This window comes from Phyllobates terribilis, unplaced genomic scaffold (assembly GCF_046119375.1).
Source record: "Phyllobates terribilis strain yellow unplaced genomic scaffold, ASM4611937v1 Scaffold_7__3_contigs__length_470593459, whole genome shotgun sequence".
NCBI classification, from domain to species: domain Eukaryota; kingdom Metazoa; phylum Chordata; class Amphibia; order Anura; family Dendrobatidae; genus Phyllobates; species Phyllobates terribilis.
In genome coordinates, this window is record NW_027362767.1 from 414,538,884 (window position 1) to 414,561,852 (window position 22,969).

The window sequence follows — 22,969 nt, forward strand, 5'->3', positions numbered from 1 at the left end:
GTCCATGACAGAAAAGTACAGCAACCGGAGCTAGGAAAAAAAATGTTAAAAAAATAAAAAAATTGATGGGCCTTGGTTAGAAAATAGCAAAACCAACCCCATGGTTCAGATATTTTTTTTAAGCCGCTATAAAAGAATATAATACTAAAAAGGTACTGCTGTAATCATATTGACCTGTAGAATGTCACCAGGTCGTTTTTAACACTCCATGAATGCCATAAAAAAAAAACACTAAAAATAATATCAGCATTACATTTTGTTTTTCAGAATTTCGCAGCACATGGATTCCCCCCCCCCCCCCCATTTTTCAGTATATTAGATGATACATGATTCATGTAATTCAAAACTACAACTCGACCTCCAAAAAAACAAGGCCTCATATGGAAATGTTGGAGAAATTAAACAGTTATGACTCTTCGAAGAAGGAAAAAAAAACAAAAAACGCAAAAACTATAATTGTCCGTGTCCTTACTGGCTTCTAGTAGGTCTGTACTACACTGTCACCTTGTGGTACATTGACAGTACTGCAATCTCGTGATCGCTTGCAGATTATTCTTTATAAAACTGGTGTACGACTACGGCACCTTGGAGGGTGCTTCAGTATTTCCGTACGTAGGGGAGGGCATTATTTTTCATCTTGCAGTTTGAGGATTTTTGAAAAAAGAAAAAAGTGCATGGCACTACTTTGATGTAAACCATGACGAAATCCGCTGCAAAGCCGACACTGACCAAAAGGCTGCAAATAACACTTCAGGAAGCGGAAGTAAAAAAAAACTGTTCCAAAAAACTCCCTTAAAAAAAGGAGAATTTCCTGATGTGGTTTCTGTCTAAAAAGTGTGTTATCGAACTCCTCAAAAATCCTACAAATTTGTTCTTTTTTAAAAAACTTTTTTGTTGCATTTTATGGTCTTCAAAAAAAAATGACAAAACATTTACAAAAAGAAAAAAAATGATTTTTTATTTTATTTTTTTGGGGTGAGGAGGGCATTACATTCACAGTGTATGTAGCTTTTTTTAGCATTTTTTTCCCCCCACAGACGCCTTTGCGGAATTTCAAATCCACCACTGTACGCAAGAGAATATATTCAGGTTTTATCCTTAGTAAATAACATTCTGTGAGAGCTGATATTATAAGGAGGAGTAGCGGCCATATTGCCATCACCAGTGGGGTCCGGCCGTTTTGCCCATTTTCAGGACATCAGAGGAGCGTTTATTCGGAGGCTGCTGGGGGACTCTCTTCTACATGGACCGGGGCTGCAGGGGCGCAGGACGCAGGCTCATATTCTAGGGTGTCTTCCAGATTATCAGGGCCCAGACGATAATGGCGGCTCTTCTCCACAGAGACCTTGAAAGAAGAAGGAATGGTAAATCTACAAAGACATTTTTCTGGTTTTCATCGGTAACAAAATCAAATTTGTTGTTATGAATTTCCCGGAACTTTTCAGGATTCCATTCACACCAGCGCGGTCAGTCAGCCGCCATTTTGCTGGTCTATCGCGTGTAGGAGTAATCCTATAATAAAAGCTTATACTTGTCGGGCCTTCACGAGCCCTCCGGTCACTGCTTGGATTTTCTGGTAGTAGGCCTCACCTGGTTACCTGAGGCAATGTGCATTGTGTCCCACAGGACTGAATGAGGCCTAGTGCCGGAAGAACCAAAGTGACCGGAGGTACCCATGAGGGCCAAGGCCAGGATAGGCGAGTGTAAAAATCTGATATCGGAGCTGCAGGACTCAAACATGGTGGCATCATATATAATGCGTCACCCATGGAAGTCTACGGGCCTACAGGGCGCCTCAGGTTGCTTATAGAATGGGCACGTTCCATATTATGGAGATATTTCAGGGGATAATTTGCTGCTTTATAAAAGGATATTCTGAATTTAGACAATTATGACATATGCCATAAATGACTGATGGATGCAGAGCCAACCTCTGGGGACCCACACCAATCACCAGAATGGCGGTCCTCTCACCCCGGCCCACCATGATCCAGAAGAGGAATATTGGAGTTGGCCATGGCACGCACTACTTTTTATGGAAGTTATGGAAACAGCCATAGAGTGAGTCCCATAGAAATGAATGGAGAGCGCCACAGATGTGCGAGGCCACCTCTCCATTTATCTACCCCAATTCTGGAGACAAGTTGACTACATTCACACAGATGTCAATTTTTAAACCTGTGAGAAACAGACCTTTTTTTCCTCTTTTCTTTGCTGGTGTCATCAGTGTTGCATTTGCTTTTTTCCTTATACATTTTTAAAAAACAAAAGATGATTGATATCAAAGGTCAGATGTTCTATTAAAAAGGGTATTCCCCATCTCCAAAATGCTATCCCAACATGTAGAATATTAGCAAATACCTCCAATGAGAAATGTAGTATAGTTCTTCTGATTCGCTGTCTCTTACCCCATGTGCAGGCATTGCATTAGCTTAGGTATCCATGGTTACGACTAGAGATGAGCGAATTTGTTCAGCATTTCAAGTTTGTGTTCGGGGTTCCGGCTTGTTTGTGGCAAAAAAAAAAATAAATTTGGCCCCGCCCACGAACATACCTGATTTGTCACGCAGAGAACATCTGCGTGACAAATCAGGGATGTTCGTGGGCGGAGCCGATTTTTTTGGCACGAACCCCAAACACCAATTTGAAATGCCGAACAAATTCGCTCAACACTAGTTATGACCACTCATATAGTGAGTTAGTTGTTAGTGGTCGCAACCATGGATATCTAAGCAACTGCAATGCCCTGCACATGGGGTAAGAGACATAGCGAATCAGAAGAACTATACTACAATTCTAAATGGAGGATGATTATTATAAATAATAATAAATAATTATAATATTATTATTCTAGGATTTTTGAGATGGGAATACCCCTTTAACTTCTAATAGTGGTTTATTGAAACAACAAGAGCATGATGGACAAAGTCTGTCGTTCAGGTTTCATACGGATCCCCACAATGATGAGAATAGGACCTGCTCCGACTCTTACTAATCCAGTTTTAAAGCTGATGTGCATATGGATCAATGAATCCATGAGTTGGTGGGTTCACAAAAATAACAAAAAAAAAAAAAAACACACAACATTAGAACATGTCACACATGTGAGCATGCAGCCTTAACCCTTTATGGCATTCTGTGGACACAGCATGTGAAGAAACAGATAGATGAGACCCCACCTCATTGTCCGAGCTCTCTGCGGTCTCCATTTCCCAGTCTGGCATTTCCATCTGAAAAAAAAAAAAAAAAACGGACCACCACAATAAAAAGAACTAAGCACTAAATAGTCACTATATATTGATACAAGCATACCTAATCTATATGCAATAATACATTTGCAAAAATAATATATATACATAAAGTATAAGAGTTCTTACTAACGGCACTTTGTTCATGTGCTAGCCATTATTTTTAGAAGAAAAAAAAAAAATGCAGCAAAAAAATTGGACAAAAAAAAGAAGTTTTACACATGAGAAGAAAAAAAAAAAAAAGGGAATCAAGACATGAAATCAGCCTAATAGTATTTTTTTTTTTTTAGTTTTTTTTAAAGGTGAAGCAGAATTGTAGTGGATAGCTGGTGGCGCTGTTGCATTAGTATCTACCTAAAATAACACATGACATTTAAGTGGTCAAAAGTGGTACTGCAAGAGGCTTTAAAAAAATAAATAAATAAAAGTTTAACGTTAAGTGGAAGCAAAACGCTTCCAAAACACAAACCTTTCACTAAAATACAGCGACAAAAACCTGAAACAGGTAACATGATATCAAGAGAGGAAACAGTTCCCCTTTAAATCATAACATTAGTTGAGCAGCTAAGCAGGTTTACTGGACACTGTCCGATAACAAGTGTCCGCAGCCTCCCCAGATGATGGGTATAGTAGTGCTAGCCTAGCCCCGGTGGATCGCACACAACACCCACCTTCCAGGTCAGTGTTGTTGTCCTAGACCCCCAGGCAGCAGCGCGGCATTTCTAGCCTGGGATCGTTACTTTAACGAGTTCACTAATTTAGTTGATTTAGCGATCACGCCCAATTCTCAGGAACGGGTCTTCTTGATGTGGTTACTACTTGCACAACCAGATTGAACGTTCCCAGTAGGGTCATCATATGCGGTCAATCCAGAATGTGACATACGAGATTCTAGGAAAAGCCACGACTGGTGCTACGTGAGATCTGTGAAGAGGTGTCCGGTCCTGGAATATTCTTTTAGTCATCGATTGTCTATTTTTTGAGTTGATTTTTCCACCAGACACTAGATGATCACACAGAACAATAGGGCCCATAGGACATCACCGTATTGGGTCTGTACAGACACCGTAATAGTGTCCTATGGTTATATGGTCCTATTGTGTAGCTCTAATGTAATACTGCTACACTGCTGAAAAGTAGCAACGCTCCTAAAACCGTGTTCACACTGCGGCATGTTTTTTTTTTTTTTTTTTTATTCGAGTCACGGATCCAAATCACTTATTGAAATCAATGGGTCATTCAACAAAAACAGCACTTGGATGCTTCTACGTCTGTAAGTATGTTCTCGTAGCTGAAAAATCCACATAAATAAAAAAAACACTTCTAACATACATGCAGTTTTTTGCGCTGTCTTGATGATTTTTTTTTTTGCTTAATGCGGTTTTGGATTTGTTTTAAAGCAGAACAATCCACCTCAAAAACCTCCGTATGACCAAGCCCAATATGGAGGAGTAACAATAGGGTGGTTTTAGTGTGTTTCTGCTGCAAAAACCTCAGCAGAAAAAGCATCAAAATGACTGTGAAAACGACAAAAAAAAAAAAAGTATGATTGCCGAGATTTCTGCTCTGAAAATGCGACAAAGAATTGACATGATGGTTTTTTCTAACAACCGTTACGAAAATGCAAGGGGAAAATAAATAACGTGCGCTAAAGGCGTCTTCTCTCATACAAATGAGCAGAAAGCTCATTGCAGGCAGATTAAAAGCAGGTTTTTTTTTTGTATTTTGGGTTCTGCAAAACAAGAGACTAACCTCATAACCACTGTAAAATCTGGCCCAGCGAACAGACAACACGTTTCACACCGCAGGTCAATCTTTGCTGCAGATTTTTATCCAAAGTGGAAGTGGAGGTCCTCAGGAATAGATAGTCTCAGGAACTTTGGGAATCACCAAGTGTCGGGGACCTCTCAAATCATCTGGGACCTCAAAAGCTTCAGGAATCGCCAAGTTTTGCAGACCTCAGGAAGTTTTGGGGGCCATAGGAACTTTAGGAGTCATCAAGTGTCACCTCCAGAATAGTTTCTTAGACCTCAGTAACTCAGGGACTTCAAGAATGCCGGTCTTCGTCAAGTTTTATGGATCTCAGAAATCAAGTTTTTGAGACCTCAGTGGAGCCAACAACCTTAGGAATGACCAAAGCTTAGGGACCTCAGGACTTTAGAGATGAAGTATCATGGACCTCAGGAATCAAGAGGCTCAGGAATGACCAAGTCTCGGGGACCTCTTGAATAGAGTCGGAGACCTCAGTAACTTTAGGAATTACCAAAGTCTTGGGAAAATCACGTATGACCAAGTCTTGGGGAACTTAAGAATCAAGAGCCTTAGGAACTTGAGGGATCAAGTTTTGGAGACTTCAGGAACTTCAGAAATTACAAAGCCTCAGAGACCTCTGAAGTCCCAGGTAAAGCTCAACCAGTGTTAGGAGACAGTGAGCTAAAGACCTGCTTTCCATTCCCATATTAATGCTATTTCTTGAAAACCGCTTCCCTAAGAGCCTTGAAACAGAGATTAACACCACATTATGGAGACATGCACATGAATTTATTGAGGTCCTAATGGATGGATGTCAGATGCGTGATGGTGACTCATTTATGGACAGTAGTGGAATGTATGAAATATTTGACCTTCATGAAGTTCTAGAGGACACAACACATTTATACTTGTCCACCATGGTGGCTAAAAACATTTGTCTATCGCGTTACAGTATGGAGTCTCCAGGGACGTTCCTAGTAACTTCACCGTCTCTGGCAACAGTGGCTCAGTGGTTAAATGCACATAGACTGTACAGGCTTGTGAAGGAGACAAAATCTAAAAATGGCCTCTGGTGGGCCATCGAACCCCAGGAAGTAAAAGAAACGGTAGAGCAGATCAGTGGTAGGACAGGGACAGACATTTTGTACAAGAATGGTTCACATTTTAATAGCGGCGTTTGAAATGCTCATCACTTCATCCATTCAAGCTCGTTCTCAATCCATTTATTATAAAAAAAAACAGTAGTCCAGAGAGGTACGAGAGGTGGAGGGCAGGCGGCGTCTCTCCCTCGTCTGTGTTAGCTGCCAGTCACGGGATGGAGGAAGGTTACAGCAGGCAGATCCAGCCAGAGGCAGCGGTGCCATGTCCGGGGGCCACAATCCGGGATTAGATACTCCAGGGCATCTGGAAGAAGCTGGCTGGGAGGGGGGTACAGTGTGTGGCTTCAAAGCTGCTCAGATACTTCTGTGCCTGAGGAGAGCAGAAGAGGTTACAAGCCAGCAGATGAGTAGCACTTACATTTGTGGGAAGGGTCGGCAGGGTGGGGATGTAACCACAGGTGTGTATGAGCTCCAGGGCAGAAAGCGGTGAGCAGTCGTAAGCCGAGGAATGTGGAGGAGCTGAAAGGTGCCGCCAATGGGACATGGAGGGGGCAAGGTGCCATACGTACCAGGTATAGAGCCAGCTGCTGCCGTCCTTCTGTGCTCATCTCCTCCCCTAATGAAAGAAGACAATCAGCTCAGTCTTCTGTGCACAGTAATGTCTGCCGTAGATACAGTCATACTACACGGACAAGACTCCTCACACCCTATAGGGTTCTGCAGCGGATCTGGGTGTTGCATCTGTTACCCCTTCCCGCCCAGGAAAAATTGTAATTTTTGCACTTTGTAATTTTTCCTCGTTTTCTTTCAAGAGCCATAAGTTTTTTTTTTTTTTTTCTTCCCCCCATCCCCACAGCAGTATAAGGACTTGTATCTTTACGGGACGAGTTGTAGTTTTTAACGACCCCATTCTCTGTACCATAGTGTGATTAAAAAAAAAAAAATAAAAAAAATAATGGAAAAAGAAAAATTCCAAGTGGAATGGAAAATTTCACAGTTCAAAAATATATATATTTTTTTTATGGCGTACACTGTGCGGTAAAAATGGCCTGACAACATGATTCTTCAAGGTCAGCACGATTTCAGCAATCCAAAAACTTGAGGGATTTTTTTTTAATTTTAGTTCAAAAAAATTTCAGAACTTTGTAAAAAATAAATAAAATTTGTCACCATTTTCCAGAACTATAACTTTTTTTTTATTTTTTTATTGATGGGGCTATGGGAGGGCTTTTTTTTTCTCTTCTTCATAGGTGCCATGACTTTTTTTTTTTTATTTATTATTTCTTAATCTTATATTTTTATAGATCGGTCCTTTACACATGGGACAATAGATTTTTTTTTTTCCTTTTTATTTTTGGTTAGGGAAAAGGACAGCGACTCAATTTTTTTTTATTATTATTATTACTTTTTACTTAGATTTCCTTAGTGGACTTGAACCACTATTCACCGATTTAGTTTGGAAAATTGCTCACGGTGCAACTACCCAATATGAGCAAAGGTTTCTTGAACATTTAAAAAAAAAGGGGGGGGGGCAGGGGAGTCAATTCTCTCCTGTCTCCAACAATCCGTCCTCCTCAGCATATGTCAGGATGGTTCCAGCACTTACCTACACTCCACGGATATTGCTCCAAGTTCTCGGCTTTATATGACTCTAGGACGGACAGACACCAGTCCTCCTCTACCCCATACTGACTTAGTACGGAGTCTGCATAAGACAGGACAAGAAAAAACATTAAAAGTAGAACTAAACTTTTACAAGTCCCCTGTAAATAGTGGAGCTCCTGAGATGATCAGTGATTGCTCAAAATATTGTGCAGAAGCACCAGCGCCACAGCACCACTGCCACAACACCACCGCACCAGCGCCACAACACCACCGCACCAGCGCCACAACACCACCTCACCAGCGCCAGCGTACCAGTGCCACAGCACCACTGCACCAGCGCCACAGCACCACTGCACCAGAGCCACCGCACCAGCGCCACAGCACCACTGCACCAGAGCCACCGCACCAGCGCCAGCGTACCAGTGCCACAGCACCACTGCACCAGCGCCACAACACCAGCACCAGCGTACCAGTGCCACAGCACCACAGCACCAGCACCACTGCACCAGCGCCACAGCACCACAACACCACTGCACCAGAGCCACCGCACCAGCGCCACAGCACCACAGCCACCGCACCAGTGCCACAGCACCACAACACCACTGCACCAGCGCCACAGCACCACCGCACCAGCACCACTGCACCAGAGCCACCGCACCACTGCACCAGAGCCACCGCACCAGCGCCAGCGTACCAGTGCCACAGCACCACTGCACCAGCGCCACAGCACCACAGCCACCGCACCAGCGCCACAGCACCACTGCACCAGTGCCACAGCACCACCGCACCAGCGCCACAGCACCACTGCACCAGCGCCAGAGCACCACTGCACCAGAGCCACCGCACCAGCGCCAGCGTACCAGTGCCACAGCACCACTGCACAACAGCACCAGTGTGCCAGCACACGATCTCAATAGAAAGTCTATTGGTTCGTACTCTGCTGTGATGGCTCCAGTCGAGCCATCCTTCAGGACCTGAAGCCCCACGTATGTACAGATGGTTACTTAACAGAATATAACTGAAGATTTTACAAGTTATTTTTCAGTATAGAAAATATGAGTCAGGTGGAGAGGATCCGGGCATGAGAGGTCACACAATATAATGGACAGCAGGACAATATTGGGGAGGCTCACCCGCTTCCTCTGGAGTGGAGGTGGACAGCCACAATCTCACCGCCCTCCTGCCATCTTCTGTCATCACATTTGGGAAACTGCAGAAACAAAAAGAGAAACCAAAAACCCTGGTCATCCACAAGGTGATCTGTCTGTTAACCATTAACCCTTTGACAACATCCGCTGTACATGTACAGCACATGTCAGAGGCGGGCTCCCGAGCGAGCCCGCCCCATACCCAGCTGGGCATTGCTGTGTATTACAGCCAGGACCTGCCGCTAACAATCGGGGGTGGGGCAGTGCTCCCTGCGATTGTTAACCTGTTAAATGCCGCTGTCAATCACCAGCATGGGGGCGCATCATTCTCTCCGCCCATTGGTACGTCCATGACGTGATCAGGGGTCGCCAATGGATTGTCTTGACAGCCAGTCATTATGGAGCTCCTTTGAAGCCTTGCTTGTGGCCGAGCTTCAAAGGAGACCGTGATTTCTGCTATATGCAGCAACGCTGTGGCATCGCTGTATAGAGCACAAGCGATCGGACCATCGCAGGTTATAGTACCAACCACCAACTCAGACATTTCCCGACTCCATCTCAACTAAAAGTCTAGATCCTGAGATCAGGAACAGAACAGACATTTATAGGACATTTCAGAACTTTCCCAAATTCTTCTGAAAACATTTACAGCACATCCTGCATTATACGACTGTACCCAATGTATTATATATTGTCAGAGTGGGTCCATTTTATAACGACTCCACCAAAATAGACACAGACTCCACAACCCTAGCAGTAACGAGCGATTAAAAAGTCACATACATCCCAAAATGGCAGTAATGAAAACGATGTCTCCCCCCGCAAAAAATAAGCCATCACACAGCTCCATCAGCCGAAAAACAAATGTTACGGGTCTCAGAAAAGGGTGACTAATCACAAACATTTTTTGGGGGCAAACTTCTGATTTTGTTTTCACCACAAAAATAACAACAACGGGACATGTTGTGTATCGCCGTAATCATATTGATGAGTAGAATCCTACTGAGAGGTCATTTTTACCATAAAATGTACACCCTAAAAACAATTCCCAAAAAACTGTGTCAGAATTGCGAAGGTTTTTTTTCTTCACAATTTCACCACACTTGCAATTTTTTTCCCCATTTTTCCAGTACACTGTGTGGTACAATGAATGGCGTCATTCAAAAGTACAACTTGTCCCGCAAAAAACAAGCCGTCATGGAGCTATGTGGACAGAAAAGTAAAAGTTACGGCTCTAGGAAGAAGGGGCGGAAAAACGGAAACAAAAACAGGAAATTGGCAGCGGCGTAAAGGGGTTAAATGGGTTTCCCCAAGATGGACATTTATCACCTACAGGATAGGAGATAAACGTCTGATCGCTGGGGGTCCCAATCATCAGTAGAACCGGGGTCCCAGCCCCCTGATACTGAATGGCGGGGAGGTTCAGCATGCGGTGTCTATGTGCTGATGGAAAGAAGCAGAACGCCGTTCTCAGCCGTCATCATCATCAGTAGTATAGGCCGCTCCGCCCATGCTCGTCCTGACTGGGGTCAAGCACTAAGTAGGAATGGGGTCTTGGGATTCCGGGGTCCCAGTGATAGAACATTATCACCTACCCTGTCCTTACACTCACCGATGCTGCAGGAGACTGAGGAGCAGATCATTGCCTCTATTCGATGCAACGTCATCCGGGTTTCTGGATAAAAATAAATAAAAAAGAACGAACCAATGAAGGCAGCCATGTTTCTGTGCTGCTGTTAACAAAACCCGATCCAATATACTTACGTGGTTGTAATGATTTCATCCTTTGTTCTTCTTATTAGTAACACAGGACCCTGATACCTTGGAAAAGCAGAAAGATTTTTTTTTTTTTGCTGGAAGCCGCACCCCCACAAAGGTGCAGGACTACAAATCAGCAATAGGCCAAAACAGAGAAACTATCTGTTCCTTCAAAAGAGTTTTCTTTGACCTTTACAAGGGTTATAGGGCTATTCCCATCCTAGTAAGTGATGACATCTCTGGGATACACCATCACTAAATAATCGCTGGGAGTACCACCAATCCAGTGACTGAAAGGGCCACGTTCACTATTACAGAACCAAGCTGCAAAGGATGACAGGAACGTCACTGAATAGCAGCAACAGCGCCAGAGCAACAGCAACAGCGCCAGAGCAACAGCGCCAGAGCAACAGCGCCAGAGCAACAGCGCCAGAGCAACAGCAACAGCGCCAGAGCAACAGCAACAGAGCAACAGCAACAGAGCAACAGCAACAGCGCCAGAGCAACAGCAACAGCATTCACTCTCAGGAACCAAGGGGTTCTTAAATGGCAGACCCCTAGCAATCAATGTGTTTTGACATATCCTAGTGATACGCCATCATGTACTGAGAAGGGAAGTAAATTAAAAGGAGCAGCGCGGTGTCTGGTTTTGCGTCTCAACTCCGGTGAAGTGAGAGGGGCTGAGCTTCATGATCACATCCCATTAGTTTTTGGAAGAAAGCAGCCATTTTTTCTTTAATCCAGGACAACCTTTTTTTTTTTTTTTTTTTTTTTTTTTTTTTACAAACAATGACTCCTTGGGTTCGGCTGCTACAAAGAGCAGCTGAAATGAGTGATTATAAAGCAATTATTTCGGTTGTACCACTTATGGAGAAAGTAACCTTTAAGCCCTTCACGACCTTTGGATTTTCAGCTTTTTGCATTTTCGTTTTTTGCTCCCCTTGTTCACAGAGCCATAGCGTTTATTTTTTGGTCAATATGGCCATGTGAGGGCTTATTTTTTGAGGGACGAGTTGTACTTTTAAACGCCATTACTAGTTTTACCATATCGTGTACTGGAAAACGGGAAAAAAATTCCAAGTGGGGTGAAATTGCAAAAAAAAAATGCAATTCCACAGTTTTTTTGGAGTTTTTTTCTTTCCACGTTAACTGAATGCTAAAACTGACCTGCCACCATTAGGCTATGTGCCCACGATGCAGAAATGAAGCAGAAAATTTCTGCAGCATTTCTGCATCTCCCTGGCAGAAAAAAACGCATGCAGATTGTGCATGCGTTTTTCCTGCAGAATACATGCGGATCCACATGCGTTTCCGCATGCAGATTGACAAGCACTTTCCAGGCGATAGCATCACTTGGAAAGTGCTTGACAACTAGGTCACACTGTATAAATCCATGCAAACAGTATGGATTTATACAGTGTGAACCGTAAAAATTAAAACAAATAAAGCTATACTCACCCCCGAGGCCCCGGCATGTGCTGCAGCACTCGTTCCTGTCTGGTTCCCAGCTGCCGGCATATCGTGAGACAGAGCGGTGAAGGGCCTGCGGTCACATGACTGTGACGTCACCGCAGGTCCTCAAGCGATGCCGGCATTCAGAGAGAAGACGCCGGACAGGTGAATATAACTTTATTTGTTATTTTATTCTTTATTTACAGGTACAATGGTACCCAGGTCTGGATGAGAGTCTTCTCTCCTCCAGAACTGGGTACCATCCGCACAGAGACGCATAGAAGCCGCTTGTAAAATGTACAGTCGCGGTTTCTGTGCGTCTCAATGCAAGTCAATGGCGGGAGTTCCGCTGCACTTCCGCAAAATTAAATGACATGCTGCGGATTTTTGTACGCAGCATAAACGCTGCGGAAAAATCCGCAGCATGTGCATAGAACATGCGGAATCTCCTTGGGGACCATGGGGTGCGGATTACCTAGCGTTTTACGTGGGCACCCAGCCTTATTCTCCAGGTCATTACGAGTTTGTAGACACCAAACATGTATAGGTTCTTTTTTATTTAAGTGGTGAAAAAAAATCCAAAGTTTGCTAAAAAAAAAAAAAAAAATGGCCCCATTTTCCGAGACCCGTAGCGTCTCCATTTTTCAGGATCTGGGGCTGGGTGAGGGCTTATTTTTTGTGCGCCGGGATGACGTTTTTATGGACACCATTTTGGGGTAGATACAATGTTTTGATCGCCCGTTATTGCAATGTTGCAGCGACCAAAAAAACGTAATTCTGGCGTTTGGATTTTTTTCTCGTTATGCCGTTTACCGATCGGATTAATTATTTTTTTATATTGATAGATCGGGCGATTCTGAACGCGGCTATACCAAATGTGTGTATGTGGGGGTTTATTTTTTATTATTTTATTTTGAATGGGGCGAAAGGCGGGTGATTTAAACTTTTATATTTTTTTTAATATTTTTAAAAACATTTTTTTTTCACTTTTTGCTTGCTTCTAGTCTCCATAGGAGACTAGAAGCAGCAACTGTCTGATCGCCTCTGCTACATATAGGTGATCAGCAGATCACCTGTATGTAGCATAAATGCTCCTGTATTATGAGCGCCGACCACTAGGTGGCACTCATAGTAATCTTTACATGACAACCACTGGAGTCTGCTGCAGACCCAGGGTTGTCATGACCACCCATCAGTGACCCGTGATCACGTGACTGAGTCACCGATGGGCGGGGCTAATGAAGCGCGGCGATGTTAAATGCCACTGTCAGAGATCGACAGCGGCATTTAACATGTTAACAGCCGCGATTGGATCGCGATTCCACCCGCGGCTGTTACAGCTGACATGTGCCCGATTCAGTGTGGGCTCAGCGCCGGAGCCATCCCTAAACCGGGGGTGATGGCCTGGGGCGTACTAATACGCCCCAGGCCAGTAAGGGGTTAAACTTGTTCTCCAATGTTGCTCACTTCCTCCTTGGGAGGTGAACGCCTGCACTAAGGTCTGGTATGGCGCCCTCCTCCTGGCAATCATCCACCTCCTTAGAGAAGATCTGGACCACTTACCTGCAGAGCTGCTCCGCATTATTAAGGTTTAGATACTTCCGGACAGTTCTGGTCACGAGTCCTCCTGTTGGAAAAAAAGGGAGGTGGATTAATCTTAAAAGAGATCCTTGTGTGAATACGTCATACAGATGTAGGACATATTCCCTTACTCCAGCTTTCTGGCATCACTTTCAAGGCAAGAGGGACAAGGTCGTCGAAGGAGGCATCGAGGACGACGGCGCTGACGTCAGGATAGGACATGGCGGCCCACGTGGCTGTAACATAGAAACAATCCATGTGTATATATCTCCAATATACGCTGCCTCAGTCATGAGTTCGCTCTACTTGCTGGCACCCCCCTCTCGCACCTGTGAAGCCCCCGATAGACCAGGCGTACACAATGATGTCTTGCAGCTTGAAGCCCAGTTGGTAGACAGCGTACTGCACCACGGCGTCCATGGCGTTCGCTTCGTTCTGGGGAAACGGGACTCCCTGCGGAGAAAAGAAACAAATCCTATAGGAGACATTGCTCAGATTTCTAAATCACGGGCCGGCTGTGAGAGCCCCTCTTCAAGGTTCATATTGGGGGCTCGTCTGGGACCGGAAGGTGTGGTTAAAATGTGCCTGAAATTCAGCTTTACGGCAACTTATTAAAGGGGCTGTCCAGCCAGAAAACACTCCAGAGGATAGGTCATCAACATGAGATCGGTGAGGGTCTGACACCCTCATCTGTTAGATGGAAGCAACTCCGCCGGCTGCAGGATGTAAAAACATCGATCAGAGCAGCGTAGTGGCCGCTGCCGGGCGCTGAAGAGCAGCACCTATTCATTTTAGTACCAAGCCCACAACAATTATTAGAGAAGGTAACAAACATTGCCCAAACTACTGATCCGAAGCTTACCGTACTGCCGGCAAATCCAGGATGGTTCCAGCCGAGTACGGAGTAACCAGCTGCAGCACAAGAAAAAAAAATTGTTTATTAATAGATTTTAAATAAAAGAAAAACAATGGACCAATATACACAAATATTCCAATTAGAGCAATTTTACAGTTAATCCCTCATAGAGGGGTATTCCCATCTCAAAGATCCTATCCCAAAATGTAATAGGTGTAATAATATTAGCAAATACCTCCAATTAGAAATGTAGTATAGTTCTTCTGATTCGCTATGTTGCTTACCCCATGAGCAGGGCAGACACAGCTTAAGTATCCACGGTTACGACCAGTCATATAATGACAGTTAGATAGCCGTTAGTGGTCGTAACCATGGATACCTAAGCTATTACAATGCCCTGCACATGGGGTAAGCAACATAGCGAATCAGAAGAACTATACTACATTTCTAATTGGAGGTATTTGCTAATATTATTACTCCTACTACATAATGGGATAGGCTCTTGGAGATGGGAATACCCCTTTAAACTGCCAGTAGGCATTCATGGTGTCCGATCCTGATGTGACTGGCCTCTTGACATCTGCTGAAGGATAGGATAGTTCATTTTCAATATGTCCGATCCTTTTGTTCTGAGAGGAGATAAGCAGCAGCTAGTGGAAGTGACGTACTCCCCTCTCCCCATGGGAGCATACATGTATTAGAAAGGGATAGCTGTCTGCTGAACAAGAGCGAGCCCTACAGATAGCTGCTCATCCGCTCCCCTGATTCTGCCTGCTCCCACCAATGGTAAGGTAGCGCTCCTCTGGGGCACAGGGGCAAAATTCAGAATCGCAGTGCGTGCATTTTGCAAGTGATCAAATTAATTTGACGCAGACGAATAGATGTCAAGAATGGAGAAGACGCATGTAATAAGTGATTACTGACCATCGAGAGGGGTAGAAATGCAGCCGACCTCGTAGAACCCAGCGTTGCCCTCGCAGCAGATGACCTGTCCGGAGAAAGACACCATACATGACTGTATATACAGGAGCCGAGGACTAGAGACGGAGTGGGAGATCAGCAGAAGCGGCCTCAATACTGCCACCGTCACTCCACTCACTGCAACATGGAAAATATCTGCAGAAACACTAAAACCTCGGCAGGAAAAGGGACACAATGGAAAACAACGCAATGTGGACGACCTCCTCATAGCCGGATTTCTGCTACTTGGAACTTATCTTTTTTTCTCCCCGCCCCCCCTCCCAGAGGCATAACTGCTCTCCCCTCAATCAACATCGGCTTTTCCCACACATGCTATTATCACCAAGCACAAGCAGTCTAAAGCGTATACTATTATCATTAAGCACAAGCAGTCTAAAGGGTAAATGATAATCTCCAAACATCCTGTAAAAGACAATTCATGTTGATATCAAGAAGCTACTACTCAGGGAACACTCAAAACTTTTCAGGACGCAGTGGAAAGAAGAAGAAAAAAATAAATAAATAAATGGATGAGAGAACCCTATAAAAGTTGGCTGAAAACATGGTAACTTCTACTAACTACTTGAACGTGTGAGCATACAATGGCATAGATGAAACACTGCACTATATAAGTAGTGCATTATCCTCATCCTATCAGGCCCCGTCCCACCTGTGGTAGAAACCCCCTACGATCATGCTAAAGGGGTGACAGAGGACTGACAGAGGGAGCGCTCTCCCTCTGTTAAACTCCTGTGGACTGATGAAACCAAACAACAGCTCCCTATAATGCAAACTAGAGTTAGGTTTCACTTAGTCGTCCGTAGACCTATAAAAGGAAAGGGCCCCCCCACCTACTGCGACACATGATGGGGGTACATAAACTGGGGGGCAGCTTTGTGTCCTTTGAGGTTACAAATGGGCATCTTAGAGCGATTTCTGCACCCAGCTTAGATGCCACAGGGTGAAGGAAGCTCTGCACCAGAAGCCCCATCTAATCTTTATTACCTGATACTAGCAGTACAGTAGTAAAGATTAGTCCTGTAACCCTGATGATGCGGTGGGCGGTGATGCCTTTGTATGTGACACGGAGCAGAGAGACGACTCCATCGTCCTCCTCCAGCCTGGAGGTGGCAGAGAGTGACCTCCAGGCTGTACAACAGCGCCAACCTCTGGCACCAGTCACCAATACGCAGTGTATGGCAGAAACTATTGTACTTCAGCTGCTGCAGAACTACAGCTCCTATCGTGCATATTCTGGAAGTTGTAGTCCCACCAGCTCTGAGTGATGCAGGAATTAAAGACTGCCAGCACAACCAGCACGGACGAGGGGAGGAGGTCCGTAATCACGTCCATCCCATACACTGTGTTCAGAAGTGTCAGCTCCTGCGCACACAAAGGACTGCAGCCGCAGCCTGACCTGAAGCAGAAGTCACGCAGACCCCTCCAGGGGCCATCACCCACTCATTAAATGAAGGAGCCACCTCTCCACTAAAGGGATCCTGTCAGGAGAGGAGATGATTACATCACTGATTTGGGCATTATAAGTTCACAATCACCTTCCTGGCTGTAAATTCATTTTCTGAGCAAAGGAAAACCTCTATGTAAATGAGATTACAAGTGGTGGGTCGCTTCCCGATCCTGTGTGACAGCCCAGGGCCGACACCACCACGTGCTTCACCAACTGCTCTTCTGTGGCACTGATGCCAACTACGAAATCTGGCGCATTTACAGTCAGAACCTTGCCGGCAGAGGTCCCCCCGCCGCACCTCGGCCAGCCATGGTCCCCCCCCCGCACCTCGGCCAGCCATGGTCCCCCCGCCGCACCTCGGCCAGCCATGGTCCCCCCGCCGCACCTCGGCCAGCCATGGTCCCCCCGCCGCACCTCGGCCAGCCATGGTCCCCCCGCCGCACCTCGGCCAGCCATGGTAACCCTCATCTGCACCCCCCCCCCCCCCCACACACCTCAATCCCAGACGGCTTCGTATACATAGAGGGGGACCTGCCAGGCAGCAGAGTAACGTAGTGACCGGTCTCTGCTGGAGGGATGCTGTGTAGAGGGCGTGATAAAGGGAACCAGACACACTTCTCACCAGCTTTGACCCGCTGTGTTCCCCGGAGCTCCTGCGATCTACGAACATGGTGTCGATTTCGTTTCCGTCACACGCCAGCAGCTTGGCTCGCTTCCCATTATACTAGGAGAAAGGGGACGGACATGAGCAGGGACCGCAGCATCACCGGTGTATGGACAGTGGCCAACTCTGAACACTCACCTCTTCTACCAGACGGGCCTGTCCCTGCAATAACATGGGCATGAGCGCCTTCTGGAGGAGGTAGACCGAGCCGGGGTACAGCATCCGTCTGCCGAACGAGTGCGCCACAACGTAACTGCAGGAGATGCTCACATTACTATACACAAGTCTTCACCTTTCCACCCACAACCACAACCTGCGCCGGACCCCACCTGATGATCTGACACGGCAGCTTCTGCACCCGCTGGAAGAATCCGTCAGCAGAACCTCGTGTCCGGGGTTCGGCCTTTAGTAACGGTACGCCTCCTCCAGCCAGGCCTAAACTCTTGGGATCTTTGCTGCTAAGAGATCAGAAAGAGTTAAAGGGGTTATTCCCATCTTCATCTAAGGACACGGTCAGATAGCTCTGGTAACTACAAGCAACATTGCAGTTTACTGCTTATTAAAATTTGCAGCCGTTCTTGAGATATTAACACTTTTCTTTTGTTTACAGCTTGTTGCTATAGGTTTCCTAGGTGGTCGGTCTCCTAGCAAACAGGCAGCAAACAAAATAAAATCGTTAATATCTCAAGAACGGCTGCAAATTGTAATAAACAGTAAATTGCAAAAGTGCTTGTTATTACAAGCTCTGTCCATTAATATTCATCTATGAAGTCTGGAATTACCCTTTTAAGGGGCCACTCCCGGCTCTATAGGACATGCCATACATTTCTGACAGGAGCGGATCATACCTCCGGGACCTGAACCTATTTCAGAAGCAGACTCCAGTCTTTCTTGTCTCTTCTATGGGAGTCCAAAATAGCAGAGGAAGCATGGGCGGCAATTTTAAGGGCTCCCTTAGAAACTAATGCATGCGCAGGCGCCTGCCTGTTCACAAATGGGTTCTTGTGCGGGTCCCGGAGGTATCACTAATCTGCTGCTAGTTGGGAGAAATACCTGCTGGCTTCATCCCATCGGAAATCCACCGGCCAACTGCGGAAGTCAAAGTTGAAGTTGGACAACATTTTCTGTGCGTTGGGAGAAAAAAAAAAAAAGACGGATTGTAAAATGGAAGCCAACACCTGCCGGACTTGAGAGACAGATCCCCCACGTCCCCAGCACATCACAGAGCCATCGTTACCTTGTTCTCAGGACAATCATCCATTTTGGTTCTCTGCAAAATGCTAATAAACTGAATATACTGAGGATTGCTCCATCTGCCCAACCCTGGAGAGAGAAACAAGGCATGAGGAATGCCCCATACCCAGAGGGCGTGTGGCCCCTGCACAATGCCACCATACTGAGATACTAGAGGCTCCACGGCTCAGGGTCACGTAAACCATCGCTCCGTCCCACCAGGACCCCACAGTATCTGGTGCAGAAGGGTCTCACCTCTTAAACACGCGATTCCCGCCAGCAGGAACATGAGGGTCAGGCCGTACTGCGCTAGAGGTATCATGCGGCTCGGGGTCACATACCCTGCGGAGCAGAAGGGGAGAGTCAGCCGTAACACACATGAACCGCACTGGTCCGGACTACACAACGTTCTATGGTCGGAACATAACGGCTTGTCCGGAAGAGAATGTTCCGTCCGCCAGGTCCACGGCCCGCTGCGAGGATGACATGGCTCAACAGCTCCCCCATAAGAGCAGAAGCTGGGGGCCTCCGTCATCGTGACTCAGCCCTTTAAATCCAAATGTGTTTTTGTTTTAGATTTGAAAAAGTGGACAATTCTAATTTTTAAGCTTTTGGGGTTTTTAAGATTTTTTTACTACTTTTGACTCTTTAGTCCCCCTAGGAACTGTCCACCATTGGATCGCTTATAATGTATACTGAAATATTCCAGTATACAGTGAAATTCACAATATCCTATGAAGCTAAAGCTCACTAGGCGGCATGGGAGCACCAAGACGGCGCCGACGTGGGGACCTTCATGGTGGCCGACGTGGGGACCTTCTGATACATTTAAATACCACGGTCAGAGATTGATGGTGGCATTTTAGTGATAAAACAGCAGCGATCTGATCTCAGCCGCAGCAGTTAGAAGCCAAGTGCCGGCTGTAAAACGCAGTCTGTATCCACCCTGTGTGAAGCGATCTCCGTATACACCCGCACACGAGAGGACGGGACAAATACATTCTATGTCGGAAAGGGGGCAGTCAGACGGCCAAATAAATCAGAACGAGATCGGAAAGCAGTTTTCGGACTGGCCAGCAGCTCTCCTCACCCGAGCCCGACAGCATGTATTTCTATGCAGCTGTCACGCTCAGGTGGGGAGAGCCGCCGGTCAGTTCGAGCATTGAGTTCCGATCTCGTTCTGATTTTCATCTTCCTCCAGGTCTATTCACTTTAGGGACAGACTTACTAAAATTGTGGCAAAAAGAGAAAAACATTTTTTTTTTCATGCTCTTTCTCATGGGTTGTAAGGATAGGGGGGAGGTTGGGATAACAAAACTGCACCAAAAACACTTGTTTATATTTGTATATAGATAAAAAAAAAACACTGTGTGAATGATGCCATAAAAGAGAAATCCACCACAAAGACATGACCCGAGGGGGTCCGGAAGATCCCTGTGCTACGTACCTTTTCTGTACATATAGAAGGCAACGAGGGGCGAGGAGTAGTAAGAAATGGTCCACAGGACGGAGACCTGGGAGAGAGACCGGCCGGTCAGTGACGTCAAATAGGGAAAATGTGCAAGATAAAGCATCACACCAGAGAGTCCTACAGCCAGGCACTGAGGGTGTGACTGTGGCTGCACCAAACCCCCCCAGAGCTGCACCTGCCCCTATGCCCAGCGGGGGGCTGCACTTACCCATGCCAGGATGCTATCTGTGTGTTTCTCTAAAGCTTTTGGTTGATAAAACGATGCCTGCAAAATAAGAAAAATAATGAATGTTTTGGGTCCATGACACCAGCGATGGGCAGGAGGTCTTAAAGGGGTTAATCCCATCTTTTGAGGGTGAAATTTACAAAGTTTCAACTTTGCAATTTACTCTTCTCTGTTCTCAAGAACAAAAGGGATTTTTAATGCTATAGTTTACTGCTCATCGCCAAAGTTACCGTCCATCTCTGCAGTCCATCAGTAGTGGACACGGAGCTGCTATGATGATGGCGGATACAGAGTCCTCCGATGCTGCAGAGAAGCTGCCACATATGGCGGCACCGGAGGTCAGCGGCTCAGCCATACTGCCGGTCCGAACTGTCAATCATCAGGAGCGCCCGCCCCCAGAGAGCAGGAAGCCAGGAGGCAGAGGAACGGCGCGCTCCTGAAGAAAGAAGGTTAGACAATCACCAGGGCCCGACATCAATCACAGGAAAGGTGTCTGATCCGTGCAGGACCACCACAATCATAAACACCGGCTCACGTGTCCGACCAGAGCACTGCTGTCCACATGTGACCCCCTACTCACTGTATGGGAGAGGAGATCACACAGAGGACACGGGAGCAGTCGGACCCCCGCGTATTATACATCCATCCTTGATAAATATTCGGGTGGGCGCCCCCTGTAAAGGCTCATACCAAGATGCTCCATGGACTAAGGGGTAACTACCCAACTGCTGGACTCCCCCCGGTGCCGAGAACAGCGAGATCTATGTGATGGAGTGAAAAGCACAAGCTTGGACTCTGTTAATGTCAGGGGGGGGGGGGGGGTCTCTGTAATTCATGGGGGTCCCAGTAACCAGGAAGTTATCCCCTGGCCCATAAATAGGGGAGACTTTACTGACTGCAGGGACCCCCATTGATCCAGAGTACGAGGAGCCCTGTGTGAATAGAGTGAAGGTTCACATGCTCCAGACTCACGGGACCCTCCAGAACACAGTCAGAGGGGTCTCTGCAGAAGGTGGGGGTCCCAGTAATCGGGAAGTTATCCCCTGGTTCATGAATAGAGGGGAACTTGCTGACTGCTGGGACCCCCACTGATCCTGAGGATGAGGAGCCCCGTGTGAATGGTGCACCTGCTATAGTCAGAGGGATCTCTGTAGATCGTGGGGGTCCCAGTAATCAGGACGTTATTCCCTGGCCCATGGATCGGTGGGAACGTCCCATCTTGGCACAATCCCTTTAAGATAGAGAAAGGACATGGGGTGACCCCAGCACAAACCAGGCAGCCAGCAGAGCCCCCCATAGAGGAGCCCGGACCCCCGGACGTGTCTGGATTGCACCATGACCGCCCCCCATAGAAGAGCCCGGACCCCCGGACGTGTCTGGGTTGCACCATGGGCGCCCCCCATAGAGGAGCCCGGACCCCCGGACGTGTCTGGGTTGCACCATGGGCGCCCCCCATAGAGGAGCCCGGACCCCGGACGTGTCTGGGTTGCACCATGGGCGCCCCCCATAGAGGAGCCCGGACCCCCGGACGTGTCTGGGTTGCACCATGGGCGCCCCCCATAGAGGAGCCCGGACCCCCGGACGTGTCTGGGTTGCACCATGGGCGCCCCCCATAGAGGAGCCCGGACCCCCGGACGTGTCTGGGTTGCACCATGGGCGCCCCCCATAGAGGAGCCCGGACCCCCGGACGTGTCTGGGTTGCACCATGGGCGCCCCCCATAGAGGAGCCCGGACCCCCGGACGTGTCTGGGTTGCACCATGGGCGCCCCCCATAGAGGAGCCCGGCTCTGGTCACTGCCGGCAGCAGAGGAGCCGTGAAACGAAAGAGAAAGTGGGTGAGAACGTGCCAGCAGCCGGGAGAGGAGCAGTCTCAGCCCCCCGTGTCACCCCGCACCGGGGGTCGCCGAGCTCTTACCCAGGAGCTCTCGGAGTCTCCTTCCTGCAGGGGCCGGCCTCTCCCGATCGCCGCCCGTCCGTTCACCCGGTAAACCCGGTAGAGCCGCGGTCCCCGGATGCACAGGTAAAGCAGCCCGAAGCCCCGGATCCATCTCCGCATGAGGCCCTCCCCTCCGGCTTCCATGTCCCGCTCTCGCAGGCCCGGATCACACCGGACCGTTAGGAGGAAAGCAGAGAGAAGAAGCGGCAGCCCGGACGTGACTGACAACCGCCTCCACCAATCACAGAACAGCAACAAAAGAAGGGGCGGGGCACGCAGTGACAGCAGGGAGGAGTCTAAACGTTGATACCGAACAGCTGATTGGACAACTGAGGCGATGGGCGGGGGTCTAATGGGGGCGGTACCTCTGCATGTGTCGCTGAGTAACAGCAGAGCTTATCACCAGCCGGATAAACAGGGAAGTGCGCGTCTGATTGGACAGAATAGGGGGCGGGGCGAAGGCGAACGCTCTCTAGTTCCATTTCATGTCTTAGCAACCCTGATAACAGAC

At 47.2% G+C, this 22,969-nt stretch overlaps 1 protein-coding gene across 3 annotated transcripts; it reads right to left on the reverse strand.

Annotated features, from left to right (window-relative positions):
- Window positions 1-6,140: 6,140 nt before the first annotated feature.
- ABHD16A (abhydrolase domain containing 16A, phospholipase) lies at window positions 6,141-22,718 on the reverse strand. Of its 3 annotated transcripts, none has more exons than XM_073641726.1 (20): window positions 22,438-22,718; window positions 20,505-20,561; window positions 20,273-20,339; window positions 19,081-19,167; window positions 18,830-18,915; window positions 18,646-18,716; window positions 17,922-18,047; window positions 17,731-17,845; window positions 17,551-17,652; window positions 15,425-15,488; window positions 14,507-14,556; window positions 13,974-14,097; window positions 13,776-13,880; window positions 13,627-13,690; window positions 10,618-10,674; window positions 10,466-10,528; window positions 8,839-8,915; window positions 7,707-7,805; window positions 6,670-6,716; window positions 6,141-6,470 (listed from the first exon to the last, which is right to left on the reverse strand). In XM_073641726.1, exons 1-20 carry the CDS (start codon window positions 22,600-22,602, stop codon window positions 6,387-6,389), a joined length of 1,710 nt encoding a protein of 569 aa, XP_073497827.1. In that variant the 5' UTR covers window positions 22,603-22,718; the 3' UTR covers window positions 6,141-6,386. The 3 variants fall into 3 exon arrangements, with proteins under 3 accessions (XP_073497827.1, XP_073497826.1, XP_073497828.1); XM_073641725.1 differs by having other exon boundaries at window positions 17,922-18,050; XM_073641727.1 differs by lacking the exons at window positions 10,466-10,528; window positions 10,618-10,674 and having other exon boundaries at window positions 17,922-18,050.
- Window positions 22,719-22,969: the final 251 nt, after the last annotated feature.

Excerpts from the sequence above, each read along its gene's own strand:
- ABHD16A (XM_073641725.1), bottom strand. The coding sequence starts at position 22,602 with ATGGAAGCCGGAGGGGAGGGCCTCATGCGGAGATGGATCCGGGGCTTC. Across the intron at positions 18,717-18,829 it reads ATGATTGTCCTGAGAACAAG|AAAATGTTGTCCAACTTCAA; the intron begins GTAACGATGGCT and ends CCCAACGCACAG. Across the intron at positions 14,557-15,424 it reads CATTTCTACCCCTCTCGATG|CTGGTTACTCCGTACTCGGC; the intron begins GTCAGTAATCAC and ends CTTGTGCTGCAG.